Source organism: Chiloscyllium plagiosum, unplaced genomic scaffold, assembly GCF_037043375.1.
Source record: "Chiloscyllium plagiosum isolate Xiang-an unplaced genomic scaffold, Cpla_swu_hap1 HiC_scaffold_49, whole genome shotgun sequence".
Taxonomy (NCBI): domain Eukaryota; kingdom Metazoa; phylum Chordata; class Chondrichthyes; order Orectolobiformes; family Hemiscylliidae; genus Chiloscyllium; species Chiloscyllium plagiosum.
This window is the reverse complement of record NW_028270187.1, coordinates 10,539,569-10,557,864: the sequence shown is the minus strand read 5'-3', so window position 1 is coordinate 10,557,864 and position 18,296 is coordinate 10,539,569. Positions and strand designations below refer to the sequence as shown.

The 18,296-nt window shown below is 43.3% G+C and overlaps 2 protein-coding genes and 1 long non-coding RNA gene across 3 annotated transcripts; all 3 read left to right on the top strand.

Moving 5' to 3' along the window:
- Positions 1-2,264: 2,264 nt before the first annotated feature.
- Positions 2,265-3,590, top strand: LOC122544593 (histone H2B type 1-O-like). Its single transcript, XM_043683912.2, has one exon. The coding sequence runs from the start codon at positions 2,275-2,277 to the stop codon at positions 2,653-2,655; it is 381 nt and encodes a 126-aa protein (XP_043539847.1). The 5' UTR covers positions 2,265-2,274; the 3' UTR covers positions 2,656-3,590.
- A 254-nt stretch (positions 3,591-3,844) lies between these two features.
- On the top strand, positions 3,845-4,369 carry LOC148135516 (histone H2A-like). Its single transcript, XM_087984944.1, has one exon. The coding sequence runs from the start codon at positions 3,860-3,862 to the stop codon at positions 4,298-4,300; it is 441 nt and encodes a 146-aa protein (XP_087841070.1). The 5' UTR covers positions 3,845-3,859; the 3' UTR covers positions 4,301-4,369.
- A 2,026-nt stretch (positions 4,370-6,395) lies between these two features.
- LOC122544635 (uncharacterized) lies at positions 6,396-17,913 on the top strand. Its single transcript, XR_006310376.2, has 4 exons — positions 6,396-6,565; positions 8,928-9,011; positions 14,064-14,145; positions 17,107-17,913. It is a non-coding gene; the product is annotated as an uncharacterized LOC122544635 (long non-coding RNA).
- Positions 17,914-18,296: the final 383 nt, after the last annotated feature.

Sequence of the window (18,296 nt, the reverse complement as noted above, 5' to 3'; positions counted from 1 at the left end):
ATCACATTCACATAGCAAAAGCTGACAGGTAGAGACTGGTAATGACACTCTCATATTCTCACAGCAGAATCTGACAGGGGCAGATAGATAATTGGACTGTCATCTTCACATCACAGAAACTCACCGGGAGAAATAGATAAATAGGTTGTCATATTCAAATTGGAGAAACTGATGGACAGATCAATAACTACATTTCCATATTCACAGATCAGAAACTGACAGGTACAGATGGATGGGCAAAAGTCAGGACTGTAGATGATGGAGATTAGACTAGAAAGTGTGATGCTGGAAAAGCACAGCAGGTCTGGAAGCATCCAAGGAGCAGGAGAATTGACGTTTTGGTGAAAAGCCCCTTCATTAGTACAGATTAGTACTCTTCTGCTCTGAGATATTTAAAGTGACACAAGCCTGAAAGAAATTAATAACTACAGCAAAGGCACTATCTGCATGACAGGAATTGGGAGGCATCATTCACCATGCACTTTATCTGTAACTTACTGATCTGTAACTGAATCAATTAGATCACATACTAATTGATTCAGTTATAAGTTACTGAGACATACCAGGCTTGGAGTGAAAAAAGATTAACCATCCATTTCGTCAGAAACTTTGAGATGTTGAGATATTTGCTCTCTGACATGCCTGTGATTGACTGAAACTGAATAAACACAAGATTAGAAACAACAAACTGGCAGTTACAGAATGAAATACTGAGTCACTTGCAAAGTAATAAATTGTTAGGATATAATACAACTATTGATTAGCTATAAACTAGTACGAAACAATGTAACATCAGCAGTGACATTGCAGATATTGTCGGTAACAATGTACAAAGAGTTATTCCTTATTGAAATGCTGGAGTTAGAATTACAAACTCAACTTCAATTTGCAGAAATTGATTTTCATAGGGTATGAGAGTGGAGTGTAGTGAGTCCTACCTGAGTCTGTCCAGAGTGGTATCTCGTACATTCAAAATTGTAGGTACGACATGAAACACATACTTATGTCATTGGATGACACCTACAGGGTAAAACAACAAGTTACAGTCCAGTAACATACTGACATGTAAAGACTGTGAAATAATGTTTACAAAAATACACCCCAGAAATAGACGGGCACAGATTGGTGTCGAGAGTGCGGTGCTGGAAAAGCATAGCAGGTCAAGCTGCATCTGAGGAGAAGGAGAATCGATGTTTCGAGTCTTTCATCTCGACGTTTTGGGCATAAGCTTCTGATCCCAGCATCTGCAATCCTCACTTTCTCCTAGGGACACAGATTGGAGGAATATTTCTAAGTGTCTGGCAAATCGTGTAATGTTTTACCGCTTACATCAGTGTTTGATGGCTACTGATTAAAACTTCTCTTGAAGTAACACTAATTGACTATTACACAGAGGACCAGAGCCTCAGTGGACAGGTGTTGAGTTAATGTCAAATGTGTAAATGAGGACACGACAGATACAAAGTTAAAGTGACACATATATAGCATGCTAACAGTTGCTGGTTAACAGGTATTCGCGTAAGACTGAGAAATTCTATAAATCCCTACATGAGACTGCAAAACGCCTAAATGAAAAGTGCAGCGACGTGGTTCAGTTACACTGCAGGTACTTGCAAAGCACACAATATAAGTCAAGGTCTCAGAAATATATCCATCCCACAGTCAAGACGTGACTCAACTCGTGACTCAAGAAAAATATTACGTAGAAACTTTTTCTTTTCATTTCTCTTCAACTCCGTGCAATGGAGAACGAGTTACATCAACCCCAAGGGTAGAAAACACCTGGTCAGGTTCCAGTTGATCGTGTAACTTGACAACAACTGTAATCATTATTTCAAATGGATTGAAGTTTTTTTTTCACAAAGTGACAAGTTCTGCGTTAATTCCAGCCCGTACAGAGGACCAGAAACAGACCTGCTGAGCTGCAAACACACCCTTCCACTCCCACATCATCACAACAACGAGCTAAAGGAAACCGAGCCAATACCACAGTCACTTTCTGTATCACAGACACAAAACACATCTCCCTCAGTCAGACTGACAGGAACAGAATCACCATCCACTTTACATTTCTTTGCAGATTCTGACAGATCCACATGGGATCTCACATTAACCAATCAGAGAGACTCCATGTTTGGGAATGACTCAGTGTAAACTACCCAATAGGAACCAGACATTCCTCCATCCTTCATTAGCATTGATGACGTCGTCAGGGTATAAAAAGGGAACGCCGAGCCCATTTTCCTTACTCTGTGTCTGAAAGTGAGCGGCGCTATGGCTGATGAGAAGAAAGCGCAGCAAGCCTCCAAGAAGGGCGCGAAGAAAATCATCAAGAAAGCGCCAGCGAAGGGAGGCAAGAAGAGGAAAAGGACCAGGAAAGAAAGTTACTCCATCTACATCTACAAAGTGATGAAGCAGGTTCACCCCGACACCGGCATCTCCTCCAAGGCCATGAGCATCATGAACTCGTTCGTCAACGACATTTTCGAGCGCATCGCGGGGGAGGCTTCCCGCCTGGCCCATTACAACAAGCGCAGCACCATCAGCTCCCGGGAGATCCAGACCGCCGTGCGGCTGCTGCTGCCCGGGGAGCTGGCCAAGCACGCCGTGTCGGAGGGAACAAAGGCGGTGACCAAATACACCAGCTCCAAGTGAAGGACCGCATTGTACTGAAACACACACATCCACAACCCAAAGGCTCTTTTAAGAGCCACCTACAACTTCCGCGAGACCGCTGAACCATTTTTTAAAGAACTGTTTGTTTTAGTTTACATATGATCCTTGATAAGGTATTTTAACTTTTCGTACTGCGTTCGCTTTTATAATTGTTTTAAAATTTTGAGACTGGAATGGGGGTGTGGAGATTGAAATACATCACAAACAGCCCCTTCCCTTGTCAGTAGAAAGACACCGGTGAGTCATTTTTATAAGTGCGTTGCAAATTGACGATGATTTGGGGGGGACTTCATAAGCTCTGGAGAGAGAGCTGATGAAACAATATGGAGTCATTTTTCACCTTTAATTGTTCAAGTTGCGAAAGATCTTGGTGGAATGATAACACTTTTAACTCTGGTAAACCAAACGGAAGTGCACACAGCTTACAGTCCCACGAATTGATGTATTTTACCCTTTTTAAAAACATTGACAATGCGCGGATTCAATCCGATTTTTCAGAATACAGAAGGCAAAGCACTTTCTGCTGTCGGTGGGAGGCTTTCAAAGTGAACCCAAAGAACGCCAAAACAGCTGCCGGACTGAAATGTGGAGATTTTTGCTAAATCTGGTAGAGACCGATAAAGGAGGACAACTTTAAAACATCGTCTAAACACCTTGTTCGCCATTGATCCTGAGCCGGAAGAACGCTGTGTGCTGCTTTATCAGCATGCCGAAGTGTTGTTCAAATGTGAAGTGAAAAGACAGGTTGCAGACTGCAATGTTCGGCCCGTTTTGTTTCAGTCTCATTTCAAGGTTTAAAAAACAACCCACTCTCAAGATCAGAAATGGACAGATACTCTCGCAAATTTGCCCACCTGTAAGACCGTGTGAAGCACACATTTGTAAACTAAAAGTAAATTAACATGAGTATTAATGTTTTTTAAACTTATTCAGTTTTTTGTACTTCATTTCTTAGTGTAAAACACATTCCTTTGTTTGGAAATTGGCGGGCTTTTCAAATTGGAAAGAAGGCGGTTGATGATTTGCCACCCGTACTTTCCGCCCTCCTCCCCGGGCCCTCTCCGGATTGGGGAATGAGGCAGATATCTGATTGGGAATTGAAACAACATTAGGCGGGGCTGGACAATGGGACCAATCAGAAATGGCCGCCCCACCATTCCTCCCGAAGGTATAAGAGGCCGCAATGTGGGCGGAGTGCAGCATTCTCTGTGAAAGTGTTTGTGAGATTTTGACCATGTCCGGAAGAGGAAAGGGCGGTGGGAAAGGTCGCGCCAAGGCGAAGTCTCGGTCGTCCCGGGCTGGCCTGCAGTTCCCGGTGGGCCGTGTTCACAGGCTCCTGAGAAAGGGTAACTATGCTGAGCGTGTGGGTGCCGGAGCGCCGGTCTATCTGGCTGCGGTGCTGGAGTATCTGACGGCTGAAATCCTGGAGCTGGCCGGCAACGCGGCCCGGGACAACAAGAAGACCCGCATCATCCCCAGGCACCTGCAGCTGGCCGTGCGCAACGACGAGGAGCTCAACAAGCTGCTGGGAGGGGTGACCATCGCTCAGGGCGGGGTGCTGCCTAATATCCAGGCCGTGCTGCTGCCCAAGAAAACTTCCGCTGCTGGATCTGCTAAAAAGTGAAGAGAGTATTCTTGAATCTGATAACCCAAAGGCTCTTTTAAGAGCCACTCACAGCATCTGTGAAAGGAGCTAAACTCTCTGTCAGATTGATTATTTTTCTCTTAATGGGGAGAGCCCTCGCCTTTGTACCGCACAGCAATGAATTCCACGCTCCGTTTATTTGGATGTCCTATGAGTTTAGAATGGCGGTACGAATATCCCCCATCGGGTTTGACCTCACATTACATTCACATTGCCTTTCAGTGCAGTAACGAGTCAGTCGCTGCAAGGTGCATTAAGGAACGGTCCCTGACTCTCTGCGGTTTATTCTTCGTTCGCTTCATATCCAGTCTTTTATCCCCTGCCTCTGGAGAGAGCGAGCGAGCAGATTGAACACCAGTGAGGCATTTTTCAGCTGTAAAGGCGGCAATGGGGTAAAGTGAGATTGTCTGAACTTTAATTTCGTAATCGAAAAAGCAATCAACGTGTACCTGCTCATGCATTCTCCTCTGTGAAACGTTCTGCTCTTTTATACGTGATGGCGGGCATTTTCAAATTTGAAAATAAGCCGTTGGTCTCTTGGCGCCACTTTTTCCCTTTCTCCCCTGCCTCCACCTCACCACAAACCATGTTAACGCAAAGGGAGTCAATGAAGAGATGGGGATTTTCCAGAAATATCTAACGCAATACTAAGATTTGGTGTTTAAAATCACACTTCTTATTACTATATTTTCATACATTCCGCAATCCGTGGGCGGCACGGTGGCACAGTGGTTAGCACTGCTGCCTCACAGCGCCAGAGACCCGGGTTCAATTCCCGCCTCAGGCGAATGACTGTGTGGAGTTTGCACGTTCTCCCCGTGTCTGCGTGGGTTTCCTCCGGGTGCTCCGGTTTCCTCCCACAAAAAATGTGCAGGTCAGGTGAATTGGCCATGCTAAATTGCCCATAGTGTTAGGTAGGGGGTAAATGTAGGGGTATGGGTGGGTTGCGCTTCGGCGGGTCGGTGTGGACTTGTTGGGCCGAAGGGCCTGTTTCCACACTGTAAGTAATCTAATCTAATCCATGAATGAAGATTCATTAGTTGCAAATTCACTGCCAATAGAAATGCTAACTTCTGATAGAAATACGAATGTCGCCTATTGCTTCTCCTCAGTGCCTATTGCTTCTTGCTCTCTCTGGATGAGCAACCGAACTCGTATCCGCCGTGAATCAATCGAAAGCCCGCCGATTGAAACACCTTAAAAGTTAGTACAGTGTACACGGATAAAATTACAGAACCACAGTACATTCCTATTTCATCCAGGTTATCACTTGCCCGAAGAACGGGCAGATGGAATGAACGAGCAAGATAACATGTCCGCTGAACATGTCCAGAAACAAAACTGAGCCGAAGATCATGCTTCGGAAATATGAATACTGCAATATGTAACATTAATATCTGGGTTCCAAAATAAGTTTTTTTTTACAAATTACTATTCATGGCATGGACAGCCAAGTACGCATTGATGTTATTACTGAGACAGACAGGTATTCACCAGAAAGAGGAACGAAGGTTACGGGGAGCAGACACAAGAGTAAGTTTGAGAAATATCAGCCATGATCGAATGGCAGAACAAACTGGATGGGCAGAATGGCCTAATGCTGCTGCTATGTCTTACAATTACAAATGACGACGCGATTCTTTACATGGACTGACCGGGTTGCAGAACAGGAGAGTCTCGATTGGCCGAATAGCTTCTTATCTATACTGTAGGAATATTTGCCACGGTAAAATCATTAGCCACGGTAAACAGCAACAAAGTGAACCGACCACTCTGAATGTGCGCTGCCGTACCGCAAATCACGGTATTAGTACATTTTTGGAATCGAAATAATCGGCCTTCTCAGTCCTCAGGACTCTGTCGGGGGGTTTGGGTTCGCGAGAAAAGGGTCGCTTTATGGTCAGCCGCCGAATCCATAGAGAGTGCGGCCCTGGCGTTTCAGAGCGTACTTCTGGATTAGAGTGATGCTGGAAAAGCTCACTCCCGCCCCAACTGTATCTGGGAAGGAACCTTTTCTCCCCAAAGCTGACTATTCCTGAGCAGAGGAGCGCATGCGTGAGGCCCTCCCCCCAGCGCTGCCATTGAGGAGCATTTACTCAGTGAGTGCAAGAGGTTTGTTTGAAACAGACCGCAATGGAGAGATCAGCGCCCAGGGAAGCGAGGGAACAGCAGGCTCCTTCCAGCAGCACATCGGGATGGGAGCCTGGGACACAGAGGGGGCTCCGAGACCGGGATTGATTCGGGGTGAGTTCAGGGAGAAGCGGGGGCTGTTTGTAAGAGGCCGAGCGGAGCAGGAACTGGTCCCGGAACTTGGAGTGAGCGGGCTGGGGGGAAGAGAGAGGCCTTTCTCGGGCTGTGTGTGGGCCTGCTGAGGGAGGCAGTGCGGGAAGAAGCTGCTGTGGGACATTACAATCCTCTGAACCCGGTTTTAATTTAATTCTGTTTCCCGCTGTTCCTTGAGGTTGTGTGGACCAACTGTGATACTCTCGTAAAAAGACATTCACTGGGGTCTTGGTAAGAACATTAGAAATAGCGCCGTTTTTCCTCTTTCCAACAGGTAGCTGGATATTGACCTGTGTAAGCATCCTGGTGGTTGAGTACTCCCATTCATGGTGCTGGGCAGTTGTTGCTCAGTTTCTGGATCCCACTCAATTGGTATCAAGTTAAAAATCGCACAACACCAACTTCTCGTCCAACAGGTTTATTTGGAAGCACCTCATGTTGTGTGATTTTAACATTGTACACCCCAGTCCAACACTAGCATCTCCAAATCAACTGGTATTGAATCACATGAAAAACAAATACAATCCCCAGATAAGGAGCAGCTCAGGGGAATAATGGAATCAGATCTGTGGTTCTGACTAAGTTTAAAGAAAAAAACAACACACATCCTAATGAAGATGCAATGAATGTGACAATGATCAGTTCAATATTGCCAGACTAGCCTCATGTTGAGTTACAGGTGGTGTTCCTGTGTCTTCCTCCAGAAAAACCCCTGAGGGACTAAGACACTGTAATACTTCCTCAGTTCAAAGCACAGAGTGACCAGCTGCCTCTAACAAACAGAGGGTATGTAGCCCATTGACGTTTACACACCAGTGTTGAAGATAGATAAACTGAATCCTCATCCAACATACACATGCAGGAACAGCATTAAAATCTGCAATTATCAAGAGCATTGTCAAAGTTACAATGAAGATAGACAAGTAGGCCACATTGTTGCATTGTTTCAACAACCATCTGTGAAGGAGGGGTTAAGTATAGAGATGGAGGGAAACTGTGCTCACTGACAGGGCAAGAGTTACTGAAGAGTCATCGAGTCATAGAGACGTATAGCGTGGAAACAGACCCTTCGGTCCAACTTGTCCATGCCGACCAGATATTCTAATCTAATCTGGTCCCATTTGCCAGCACTTAGCCCATCACTCCCTAAACCCTTCCTATTCATATTGTTAAAGTACAGATTTGAGACAGCCGAGGGAATCCCTTGTGGATCTGTAAGCCTCTCTTAGTTCGTCCTGGAGCTCATATTCTTTATAGTCTGGAATAAAAACCTCTTACAAACAGTTTAGTTTAATTTTAGCCTTCCCCTTTATTTACCAATAGCATCACTGTTACAACGTGCCAACTCCATACCTCACGGGTTAGAGCACTGGTCTTCTAAACCAGGGGTCGCAAGTTCAAATCTTGGGTGGCACAGTGGTTAGCACTGCTACCTCACAGCGCCAGAGACCCAGGTTCAATTCCCACCTCAGACGACTGACTGTGTGGAGTTTGCACGTTCTCCCTGTGTCATCGTGGGTTTCCTCCGGGTGCTCCGGTTTCCTCCCACAGTCCAAAGATGTGCAAGTTAGGTGAATTGGCCATGCTAAATTGCCCGTAGTGTTAGGTAAGGGGTAAATGTAGGGGTATGGGTGGGTTGCGCTTCGGCGGGTCGGTGCAGACTTGTTGGGCCGAAGGGCCTGTTTCCACACTGTAATGTAAAATCTAATCTAAACGCAACATTTACACCTATAAGCCAGGCTAGCTGAGGTTCTAAAACCTTAGAAAAGTAGGATACCAGTTCTTCCTTTAAAAACCCTCGCAGGTCACTCCACTCTTCTGTCTGAATCAGCCTTCCTTTTTCCAAACGTTTACAAAAAACACTGCATGTTCTAAATTAGACAGACAGTGGAAAGGCAACAATTCGTAAGGAAGAGGAGTTAATTAGCAGGTCTGTATGCACTTAACTGATCACTCCTATCGGCCCTTAGCCATCCATCAGGGGGAAAAACAGATCCAGCCAAGTCAGTGCCTGTTGGTGAGGTAAGTCCCTATCATAAAGAGGTATCAGTCTAAACTAAGTGGGAGAGGTCATAAGGTAACCTTGCACAGCTTGCATGTCAGATATCATTGTTTTACAAAATGGCATCTTAGCGAGGACAGCAAGCTTTGACCATAAAATGGCTTTCTGACGGATTGTGTCAGAATCTCTTCAATGTTAGGTTTAGAATAATTTTTAAGCTAGGAGCAGACTTCTGCTTTTTATCTTAAATACAAAATCATTCTACCTGAGGCTGAAAGGTTACATTTTAAATGATTCAAATTAAACATACTTTCTTTTCAGGGTTGTGATTCAAATTCAAAGAGGACAGAAGATCTGACGAGTTAGAATTGACAGCGGGGCAGTCCTGGCGTGTAAGAACACCAAGTAAGTTAAAACGTCATCAATATTACATTTTAGAGTTTGCATTTCATAATCGGCCATGGCTACTCAAAATCATTATAAAGTCCCAAAATGCAAATAAATTCAAAACATTCATCTCTCTCTCCCTCTCCACACAGACACACACACACAAACACACGTAATAAGAGTCCACTATAATTGATAGGACCTGACCGTGTATTAAAAGGCTTTTGACATGATTCTGAGATGATACAAAGTTTCCAACATCACAATGAAACACTGTAGTTAATTTCATAAGTTAACAACTGTGCATGTTATTACTGTGTCCTTTTTACACAGATTTATTGATGTTAAGGCAAATGTTCTTAATTGCTTTAGAGCATCCTGTTATCACTTGGTGAGAACAGATGTTTTTTATCTTCTGCACATCCTAGGTTCCCACTTTTGTGGCCTGATAGCTCCCTGCCTGCCCTGTTTATTTTCTTGTGTTCTATAATTCAACATTACATTTAGTCTAAGTATTAAAGGACACATTTTAAGGCTTTCTCATTATACCCACTCAGATGCCTTTTAAATGTTATAATTGTACCAGGCTCCACCACTTCTCCATGTGCCTTATGATTTTATAAACTTTTATAAGGTCACTCTCCAGGGAAAACAGTTCCAGCCTATTCAGCCTCTGCCTATAGCTCAAATTCTCCAACCTGGGTGAAGCATATTTACATGGAGTTTATCTGTGACTGATAAGGACAGAATTAATCCTTTACTGAATAGATGACACTTAAATAATGTGAATTTCAAACAGACAATCTATACAGGTAGCTCATGCGCTACTCACAACATGTCCTTTCTATAACCCACTGGCAATACAACTTGATAACTGTCTGCCCACTTCTCATCTGCCTGAATGTGATGTTCTCCATGTCCTCATTAAGACATCATTTTTAAGATAATAACAATCAGGGATACATTTGGATTCATTTTGTGTTTGCCTTTTGATACAATTGCTTTAAATTTTCATCTTTTTGCTGTAACTCAGTTAATTTACCTGAGCGAAAGATGTCTGCTTTGTCATCTCTGTTCCTGGTTTGTCTCAACTATCTATCAAACAGGGTCTCTGCTAATTTCCCTTCAACATTCTTATCTGTACTCTTTGATCTTTCCTGCTTCAACTGGTGACTTTGTGACCTCGTTACCACACAGTCAGGAAACATCCCAGGATGTCTGTCCTGCAATAGTTCAGTTGCCTGAATTTCCATTGGCTTTTCAACCACAGTCGGCAGCACTCCTACCAGTGAATTAGCAAGGACAAATTGTATTCCCGGAGCTGAAAGTTTGTCCAGTACTCCTACTATGACTTCTCCCCTCTTCACTCTAACCTCACTTCTTACAATTGAGCATTTCTTATGTCAATGTGAATTCCCGTTACTCTTACCTTTTCTGACAATAGTCCTTTAGAGGTACATATATCCTCATCTTTTAGCATCACAGGTTGAGAGGATCCTTCTATCTCTGAATATTGCTACCTCTTTTCCTGTTGCTCCTGGCCTATGCGAGTAAACTTTACCTTCACGGTGTATGGTTTAAGAAGATCTGGCACTTGCTCCATAAACAACCTCCGACCAGCTTGTACATTCTGGTGCAGCTTTCCCATCTACACAGTGCTCTCTGTTACCACTCCAACAAAATTCACTGGCTTATCCTGACTTCTGGCTTCTCGGTGCTTTTCCTCACCCATCAACACTGATTTCATGTGGCCTCCTCTATTGAAAACACCAGAGCTGTTTCACTTTGTCTTTCCCCTTCAAGGTTTTCCTTTTCACCCTGTAGTAAATCATCCTTATGATATTTATAGAGATCTACTTTTCCCTTTCCATGTGAGAATTTCTCTTACCCACAATTATTATCCCTCATGGATTGAAATTGATTTTGGCAGCCCAAATTTGATTTATTGATCAACTCAATAATCAGCCATTTCTGATGTGGTCTTGCTGTTTTAATTCTCTACTCTTACATGTGAGTTCTCATTACTTCAGGAAGTGAATTTTTGAACTCCTGTCTAAGTGCCAATTTCCAAAGTTCAAACTCCCTCTTTCTTTCTTCTTTTCCTCTCTTTCCTTTTCTCTCTCTTCTCCCTCTCTTCTGCTTTTAATCGTAATTCAAACTATTTTGCTTCTGTTGCCCTTTCCTTGACTTTTGCCTCTAACTCGTTGTTTCATTTTCAATTGAATGTTAGCCATCCCTAAAGATTCTGATGGCATTTCCAGCAAATTTAAGCGTTGAGCTATTACTTTCATTATCCCCCTTTTCCTCGTGGATGGAGGCAGGTTGAGCTCCAGCTAATTCCAGCAGCTTGGCCTTAATCACTTTGTGCAAAAAATCTGAAGCCACCTCTTCCACCCCCAGAAAACTCTTGATGACTCAAAGAGCTATTGCTATCCCAAGCACTGTTTCCTGATGAAGGGCTGATGCCCAAAACATCGATTCTTCTCCTCCTCCTCAGATGCTGCCTGACCTGCAGTGCTTTTCCAGCCCCGAACTCTAATCTCTGATCTCCAGCATCTGCAGTCCTCACTTTTTCCAAGCACTGTTTAAACCAATTATATTCAACACTTGGAACAAAAGACGCTAAGACTTACCACTCCCTGCCTGTGAGTCCAACAAACCAAATCCCAAATCTGAACTAGAGAATAAATTCTGCAAACAGCCCCAATCTGTTATAGAAAAGGTCAGACCCCCTCCAAACATTTCAACTAACTTTGCTAATTGTTTTAAGTGGGTGTAACAAAGATATTACGGGAGGGATGCAGCTGGTCAAACCATGTAGTTTTAAACCAAACAGTTTAATTTACAAATTTACTGAATGATACACAAACAAAAGAGAACAGAATACTAAACAACTTAAAAATCAAAAAAAACAACTGATTAGACCAACTTATTGATGATGTTCCTAACATTTACAGCAATCCTCATAAATACCCATTGACACAAGAGGTAAAATCAAACACAGGGTCTTACAGGAGAGAGAGTACCATCATCGACCGGCTTGTTTGGGCTCAGCAGCTTTTTCAACTGCCAGACGGCTTTCAGTCAATAGCCAGACAGCCAAAAACCAAATCAAACTAGAGAAAAGCTGAGCTGGGAAAACTGGGCCACTGCCCTTACACTGTACAAGTGTTCTTTTTTAAAAAGGGGAAGCCTTTTGCCTGAGGCATTACCTGTTAGCTATAATCCAAATGGCACTAAAACACATCAACTCCGACTTTTCGGAGCCTGTGTGTTTTACAGGCTTGCTAAAGGAGCAACAGCATTACAGCAGACTGCTCCAAGAAGTAATAGCCTGAGGGATACAGGATAATGTGTTGAATTGGATCCAAAGTTGGTTCAGTCAAAGGAAAGAAAGGATAATGGTCAATAGTGGCCTTTGTGAATGGAAAGCTGTTACAAGTGGTGCTCTGCATAGCTCAGTGTTGGGCCCTCTGCTGTTTGTTTTATCCATTAATGATTTGGAGTTGCATACGTTGGGCAAATTTGTGAAATTTGCAGACGACACAAAAATTGGCCGTGTAGTGGATAGTGTGGTGGATAGCTGTAAGCTCCGAACCTATAGAGATGGTTTGGTGGAGTGGGCAGGAAAGTGGCAGACGGAATTCAGCTCTGAGAAGTATAAGGGAATGCATTTTGGGAAGTCAGACACTAAATGGGAATAGTCAATAAATGGGAATATACTTAGGGGACAGGCGAAGTGAGAGATCTTAGTGTGCAAGTGCACAGGTCCCTAAAGATAGAAGGGGCTGTAAAGAAGGCACATGTAATGCTGTCCCTCATTGGCAGAGGGGTAAATACGAAAATAGGGAAATAATAATGAAACTATATGAGGCACAAGAGTATTGTCATTGCTCTGGGGAGAGTGTAGAGGAGATTTACTAGAATGTTGCAAGGGCTGGTGAATTGTAGCTATCAGGAGAGATTGGAGAGGTTTGGGTTGTATTCCTTGGAACAGAGGTGCCATGATTAGGAAATACAGGGTGACCTCTGTACCCGCGGGTCCTGTTGTCGTGGTTTCACTTAACCATGGTTTACCGTGGTCTGAACACATGAAAGGGAATGTTCCAGAGCCAGCATCCAGGAGGCTGCTGGGAAGGTATATTTCCCATTTAAATTAATGGGTTCACACCTATCTACAGTTTTGAGCTTCCGCCATAGGTCCTGGAACGTTACCCCCACTGGGGTGGGGGCCAGGGGGGTCGACAGTACTGTTGAGTGAGCTACCTGACGGAGCAGCACTCAAAGCGTGCACTTCCAAATAAATCTGTTGAACTATAACCTGGTGTTGAGTGATTTTTAACTGACTAGTGACAGGGAGACATTAGACAGGAGGAACCTGTTTCCTTTGGCAGTGAGTTCAAAAATGTGTTTTTTTTATATAGAGAGTGGTGGGTATCTGGAATTCACTGTCTGATTTGGTGGTGCAGGCAGAGACCTTACATTTTTTTAAAACAAAAATTCCCTGGAACTGCATCTCAAGTGTTGTAACCTGCAAGGTTACGGGCTGTGGCAGGAAAGTGGGATGAGACAGGGCACCTGGGTATGTTGGCATTGGCGTGGACAAGATGGGCTGAATGCCCAGCCCCACCGATGCTGTACTATTTTTATGGTTCTTTAGCTATCAATGAGACCAGACCAGTCCCTGCTGTGTGAATATGTAAATATATTTACCATATACCAAAAGTTACAGTTTGATAACTACACCCACACATTCTCCAAACAGGAACTGACAGGCAGAGATCAATAACTAAACTCACATATCCACATACCCACTTGCATCAGGTGGCCCCATTCATGCAGCTGTATGGGTGTTGTTTAGTTTCTGAATCTCACTCAACTGGTCTTAGAATTTTAAGAAAAAATGAACAAGGAGCAGCTCAGAGCAGGAGTGGAATCAGACCCGTGGTTCTGTTTAAATTTCTGGCTTTAAACAAAAAATCTTAATGATCAATAACTGAATGTTACATTGATGTTGCCAATCACAACTGATGTTGATTTACAGGAGGTATCTCTTCTGTCTTCCTCCAGGCAAGTACTCAAAGGACCAAGACAATGTAATATTCCCTCGGTACAGAGCCAAGTGTGACCAGCTGCTTCGAACAAACAGCAGGTATGTTACTGCCGTCAGAGCGAAGAACATCCTTTCCACAGTCACGGAGTGGATTGAGTCAGGTTCACATTGAGCTCCATTTCCAGACAGACATGTTCAAACCAAGAGTCAAACACCACCAAGGAAATAGAAGTTTATATTTTTTATCTATATTCTCCATGCATGCTACCCAGTTCCAATCAACTTGAATGAATCCTCTACCGAAATATATATTTCATTAAATCTAAACATTGAACGGTACAGCACAGGAATGGGTCCTTCAGCCCACGATGTTGTGTCGAATATGATGCCAAATGGAATTCATCCCTTCTGCCTGCCCTTTCTTGCATGTTAATTTGCTTATTTTAATGTCCCTTCAATACCTTCATCGTATCTTTCTCCGTCATGAGCCCTGGCAGTGTGTTCCACTCCTACCACTCTCTATGTTAAAAGAAACTGCACCTTAGATCTCCTTTGAACTTTCCCCATCTCACCTTATATGCATGCCTTTTAGTTTTAGACATATTTCAACTCATGGAAAAAGATTCTGACCATCAACCTTAACCATGCATCTCAATTTTATAGACTTCTGGATATAAGTTTGCTGGCTGAACTGGAAGGTTTGTTTTCAAAAGTTGCATCACCACACTAGGTAACATCATCAGTGAGCCTCTGGATGAATCACTGGTGGTATGGTCCACTTTCTATTTATGTGTAGGTTTCCTTGGGTTGGTGATGGCATTGCCTGTTCATTTTCTCAGGGGCTGGTAAATTGGATCCAAGTCAATGTGTTTGTTGATGGAATTCTGGTTGGAATACCATGCTTCTAGGAATTCTCATGTGTGTCTCTGTTTGGCCTTTCCAAGGATGGATGTGTTTTCCCAGTCTAAGTGGTGTCCTTCCTCATCTGTATGTAAAGATGCTAGTGAGAGTGGGTCATGTCTTTTTGTGGCTAGTTGTGGTGGGTTTTCTGCCTGTTTGCCCAATGTAGTGGACGCATAAATAGAAAGCGGGCCATACCACCAGTGCTTCACCCGGAGGCTCACTGATATTGTTACCTAGAACGGTGACAAAACATCTGAAAACGGAACTTCTAGCCCAGCAAGAAAACCTGGATCCAGAACCTCAACCTGAGCTACAACTCTTGTCAAAAATTTTATAGACTTCTGTTAAGTCTGCCTTCAGCCTCTGCAGCTCAGAAGAAAACTACCCAGGTTTTTCTAGCTTCTCTTTATAGCTCATACCCTCTAGACAACAATCTGGCAAACCTCTTCTGCACCCTCTCTAAATCCTCCACGTCCTTCCTGTAATGTGGCGACCACAATTGAAAAATCACGCAACATCAGATTATAGTCCAGCAGGTTCATTTGGAAGTACTAGCTTTCAGAGCGCTGTTCCTTTATCAGGTAGCTGTGAAACAGGATCATGAGACACAGAATCTATTGCAAAAGATTACAGTGTCGTGCAACTAAAATGATATATTGAACAAATCTGGATTGTAAAGTCTTTCATCTTTTAGAATGGGTTGCAGGTTTCAGTTCATTAATATATACATTCCAGAACTTCTTTTAAGTCACATTCTCAAGATGACATCAAGTTTTATTTTAAAAAGGGTGACATCTCAACTCAAACAATGTATTAAATGTGTGAGGTTAGAGTCGGTCTGTATCACAATCTTGAGTCAGACTGGTTCTATTGCCAAAGTAGGAATATATAAAATATTACATGGACTGACTGCCTGCAGATTGTGCTTTTTTTGAGCAAAATAGAATGTATCTGCAAATTCACCCCATAGATGTGTGTGTGTGTGTGAAAAAGCGAGCGTGTGAGTGCATATGTGAAAGTGTTTGTGTGCGCATGCTTCATAAAGTGTATGTATGAGTGTGATGGTGTCAGCTTGAGGTTGGGTGTGTGCATGGGTGAGAGTGTGGGGGGGGTGTGCGTATGTGTATGAGGGGAGGTGTGTGGATGAGAGAGGGTCTGCATGAATGTGTGTATGGGTGTGAGAGAAAGAGTGGTTCATGTGACAGAAATCCAATTTGAGGCTGTTCTCATGGATTCTGAACTTTTTGAAGGATACTTTCACGTTACAATAAAGGTTAACAAATAGACGATGCTGTTAGTTTGAACAACCGTATATGAAGTAGATCGTGAGTACAGATATTGAAGGAAACATTTCAGCTATCAGTATCTGAGAAGGACAGAATTAATCTTTTGTCACAATACTCTGAGTATGATCTAACTGAAGTCATATAAAGCTGCAATATGACATCCTGACCTTTGTACTCAATGTCCCAATCAATAAGGCAGGCATGCCAGACACCTTCTTCGAGATACCACCCTATCTACTTGCATGGCCACTTTCAGGGAGCTAGAGACTTGAACCCCAAGATCCTTCTGTACATCAACTACTTTCAGAGTCCAGCCATTTACTGTATAACCTTCACTTAAAATTTGATCTCCCAAAGTCCAGCATCTTACACTTTGCCAGATTAAACTCAACCTGCCATATTTTTTTCAGGTCATATCCTGCTGTATCCTTTAACAAGCTTCTACACTACCCACAGGTCCACCAATCTTTATAATGTTACAATCAAGGTGACAATAGCTGATACGATTACTTTGGGCAACCATATGTAAAATAAATAGAGTACAAATTTATATTGAAGGAAACATTACAGCTCTCAGGAATCCTTTGTCATGTATATAGACACAGCAATCAAATAATATGAATTCCAAATGCACATTCTCTGTCAAAGCCTGACATAGAATGATTACTGTGTAGGTACGTAACCAAATGTTGCCCCCCCCCCTCCCCCCGCCACACACACACACGCACACACTGTCTATCTCTCTGTGACTTATGATGAGTTTCAAAACATACACCATCCTGACACCTGTTACAATGTCTAACCGCCTTGCAGTTCCATTGACATTGCAAGTAACAGAAAATGTTACATTCAAAATTATTTCTACCTACAGATCCTTTGTCAGAGAGGGAGAGGCCGACAGCACAGATGTTCACCTCCATCAACATCGACCTGGCAAAGGAAACACTTACCAGACTTTTAGAAGAGGCCATCACACACACACCAACCACCATCAATCACATTACCAACGAAAACATCATGAAGCTAGTGGACCTGTGCCTCACCACCCACTTCACTTTCAACAACATCGTCTACAAACAAACCAATGGCACACCCATGGGATCTCCGCTATCAGGATTCACAGCAGAAGCAGTAATGCAAAGACTAGAACAAACAGCCCTACCAATCATCAAACCAAAAATCTGGGTCCGCTATGTAGATGACACCTTTGTCATCACAAAACGAAACAAGATAGAAGAGGCATTTAACATCATCAACAACACCCTCACAGGTATAAAGTTCACCAAGGAGGAAGAAACCGACAACAAACTCGCATTCCTGGACGTCACAGTAGAAAAAAAAGGACAACGGAGAATTACAAACCTGTGTATACAGAAAACCGACAAACACTGACCAAATACTTAACGACACCAGCAACCATCCCAACACACAGAAACAAAGCTGTAACAGAACACTATTCCAACGAGCCACCACACACTGCAGCACAGACGAACTTCGGAAAACAGAGGAGAACCACTTATACGAAGTATTCAAGAAGAAAGGATACTCAAAAAATACAGTGCGCAGATTCCTCAAGAACAAACCACGACAAGCAGACCAAACACAGCCAGAAACCCTAACCACCTTACCAAACATCAAAGAAGTTTCAGAAATGACAGCCAGACTACTGAGACCCCTCGGAATCCTAGTAGCACACAAACCCACCAACACTCTCAAACAAAAACTAACAAACTTAAAAGACCCAGTACAACCCATGGACAAAACCAACGTCATCTGCAAAATTCCATGCAAGGACTGCCACAAACAGTTTGTAGGACAAACAGGAAGAAAGTTAGCCACCAGGATACACGAACACCAGCTAACCACAAAAAGACACGACCCTCTCTCCCTCGTAGCCCGACACACGGATGAAAAAAAACACCATTTCGACTGGGACAACACATCTATCCTGGGACAGGCTAAGCAAAGACATGCCAGAGAATTCCTAGAGGCCTGGCGCTCCAACCACAACGCCCCAAACAAACACACAGATCTAGATGCCATCTATCAACCACTCAGGAA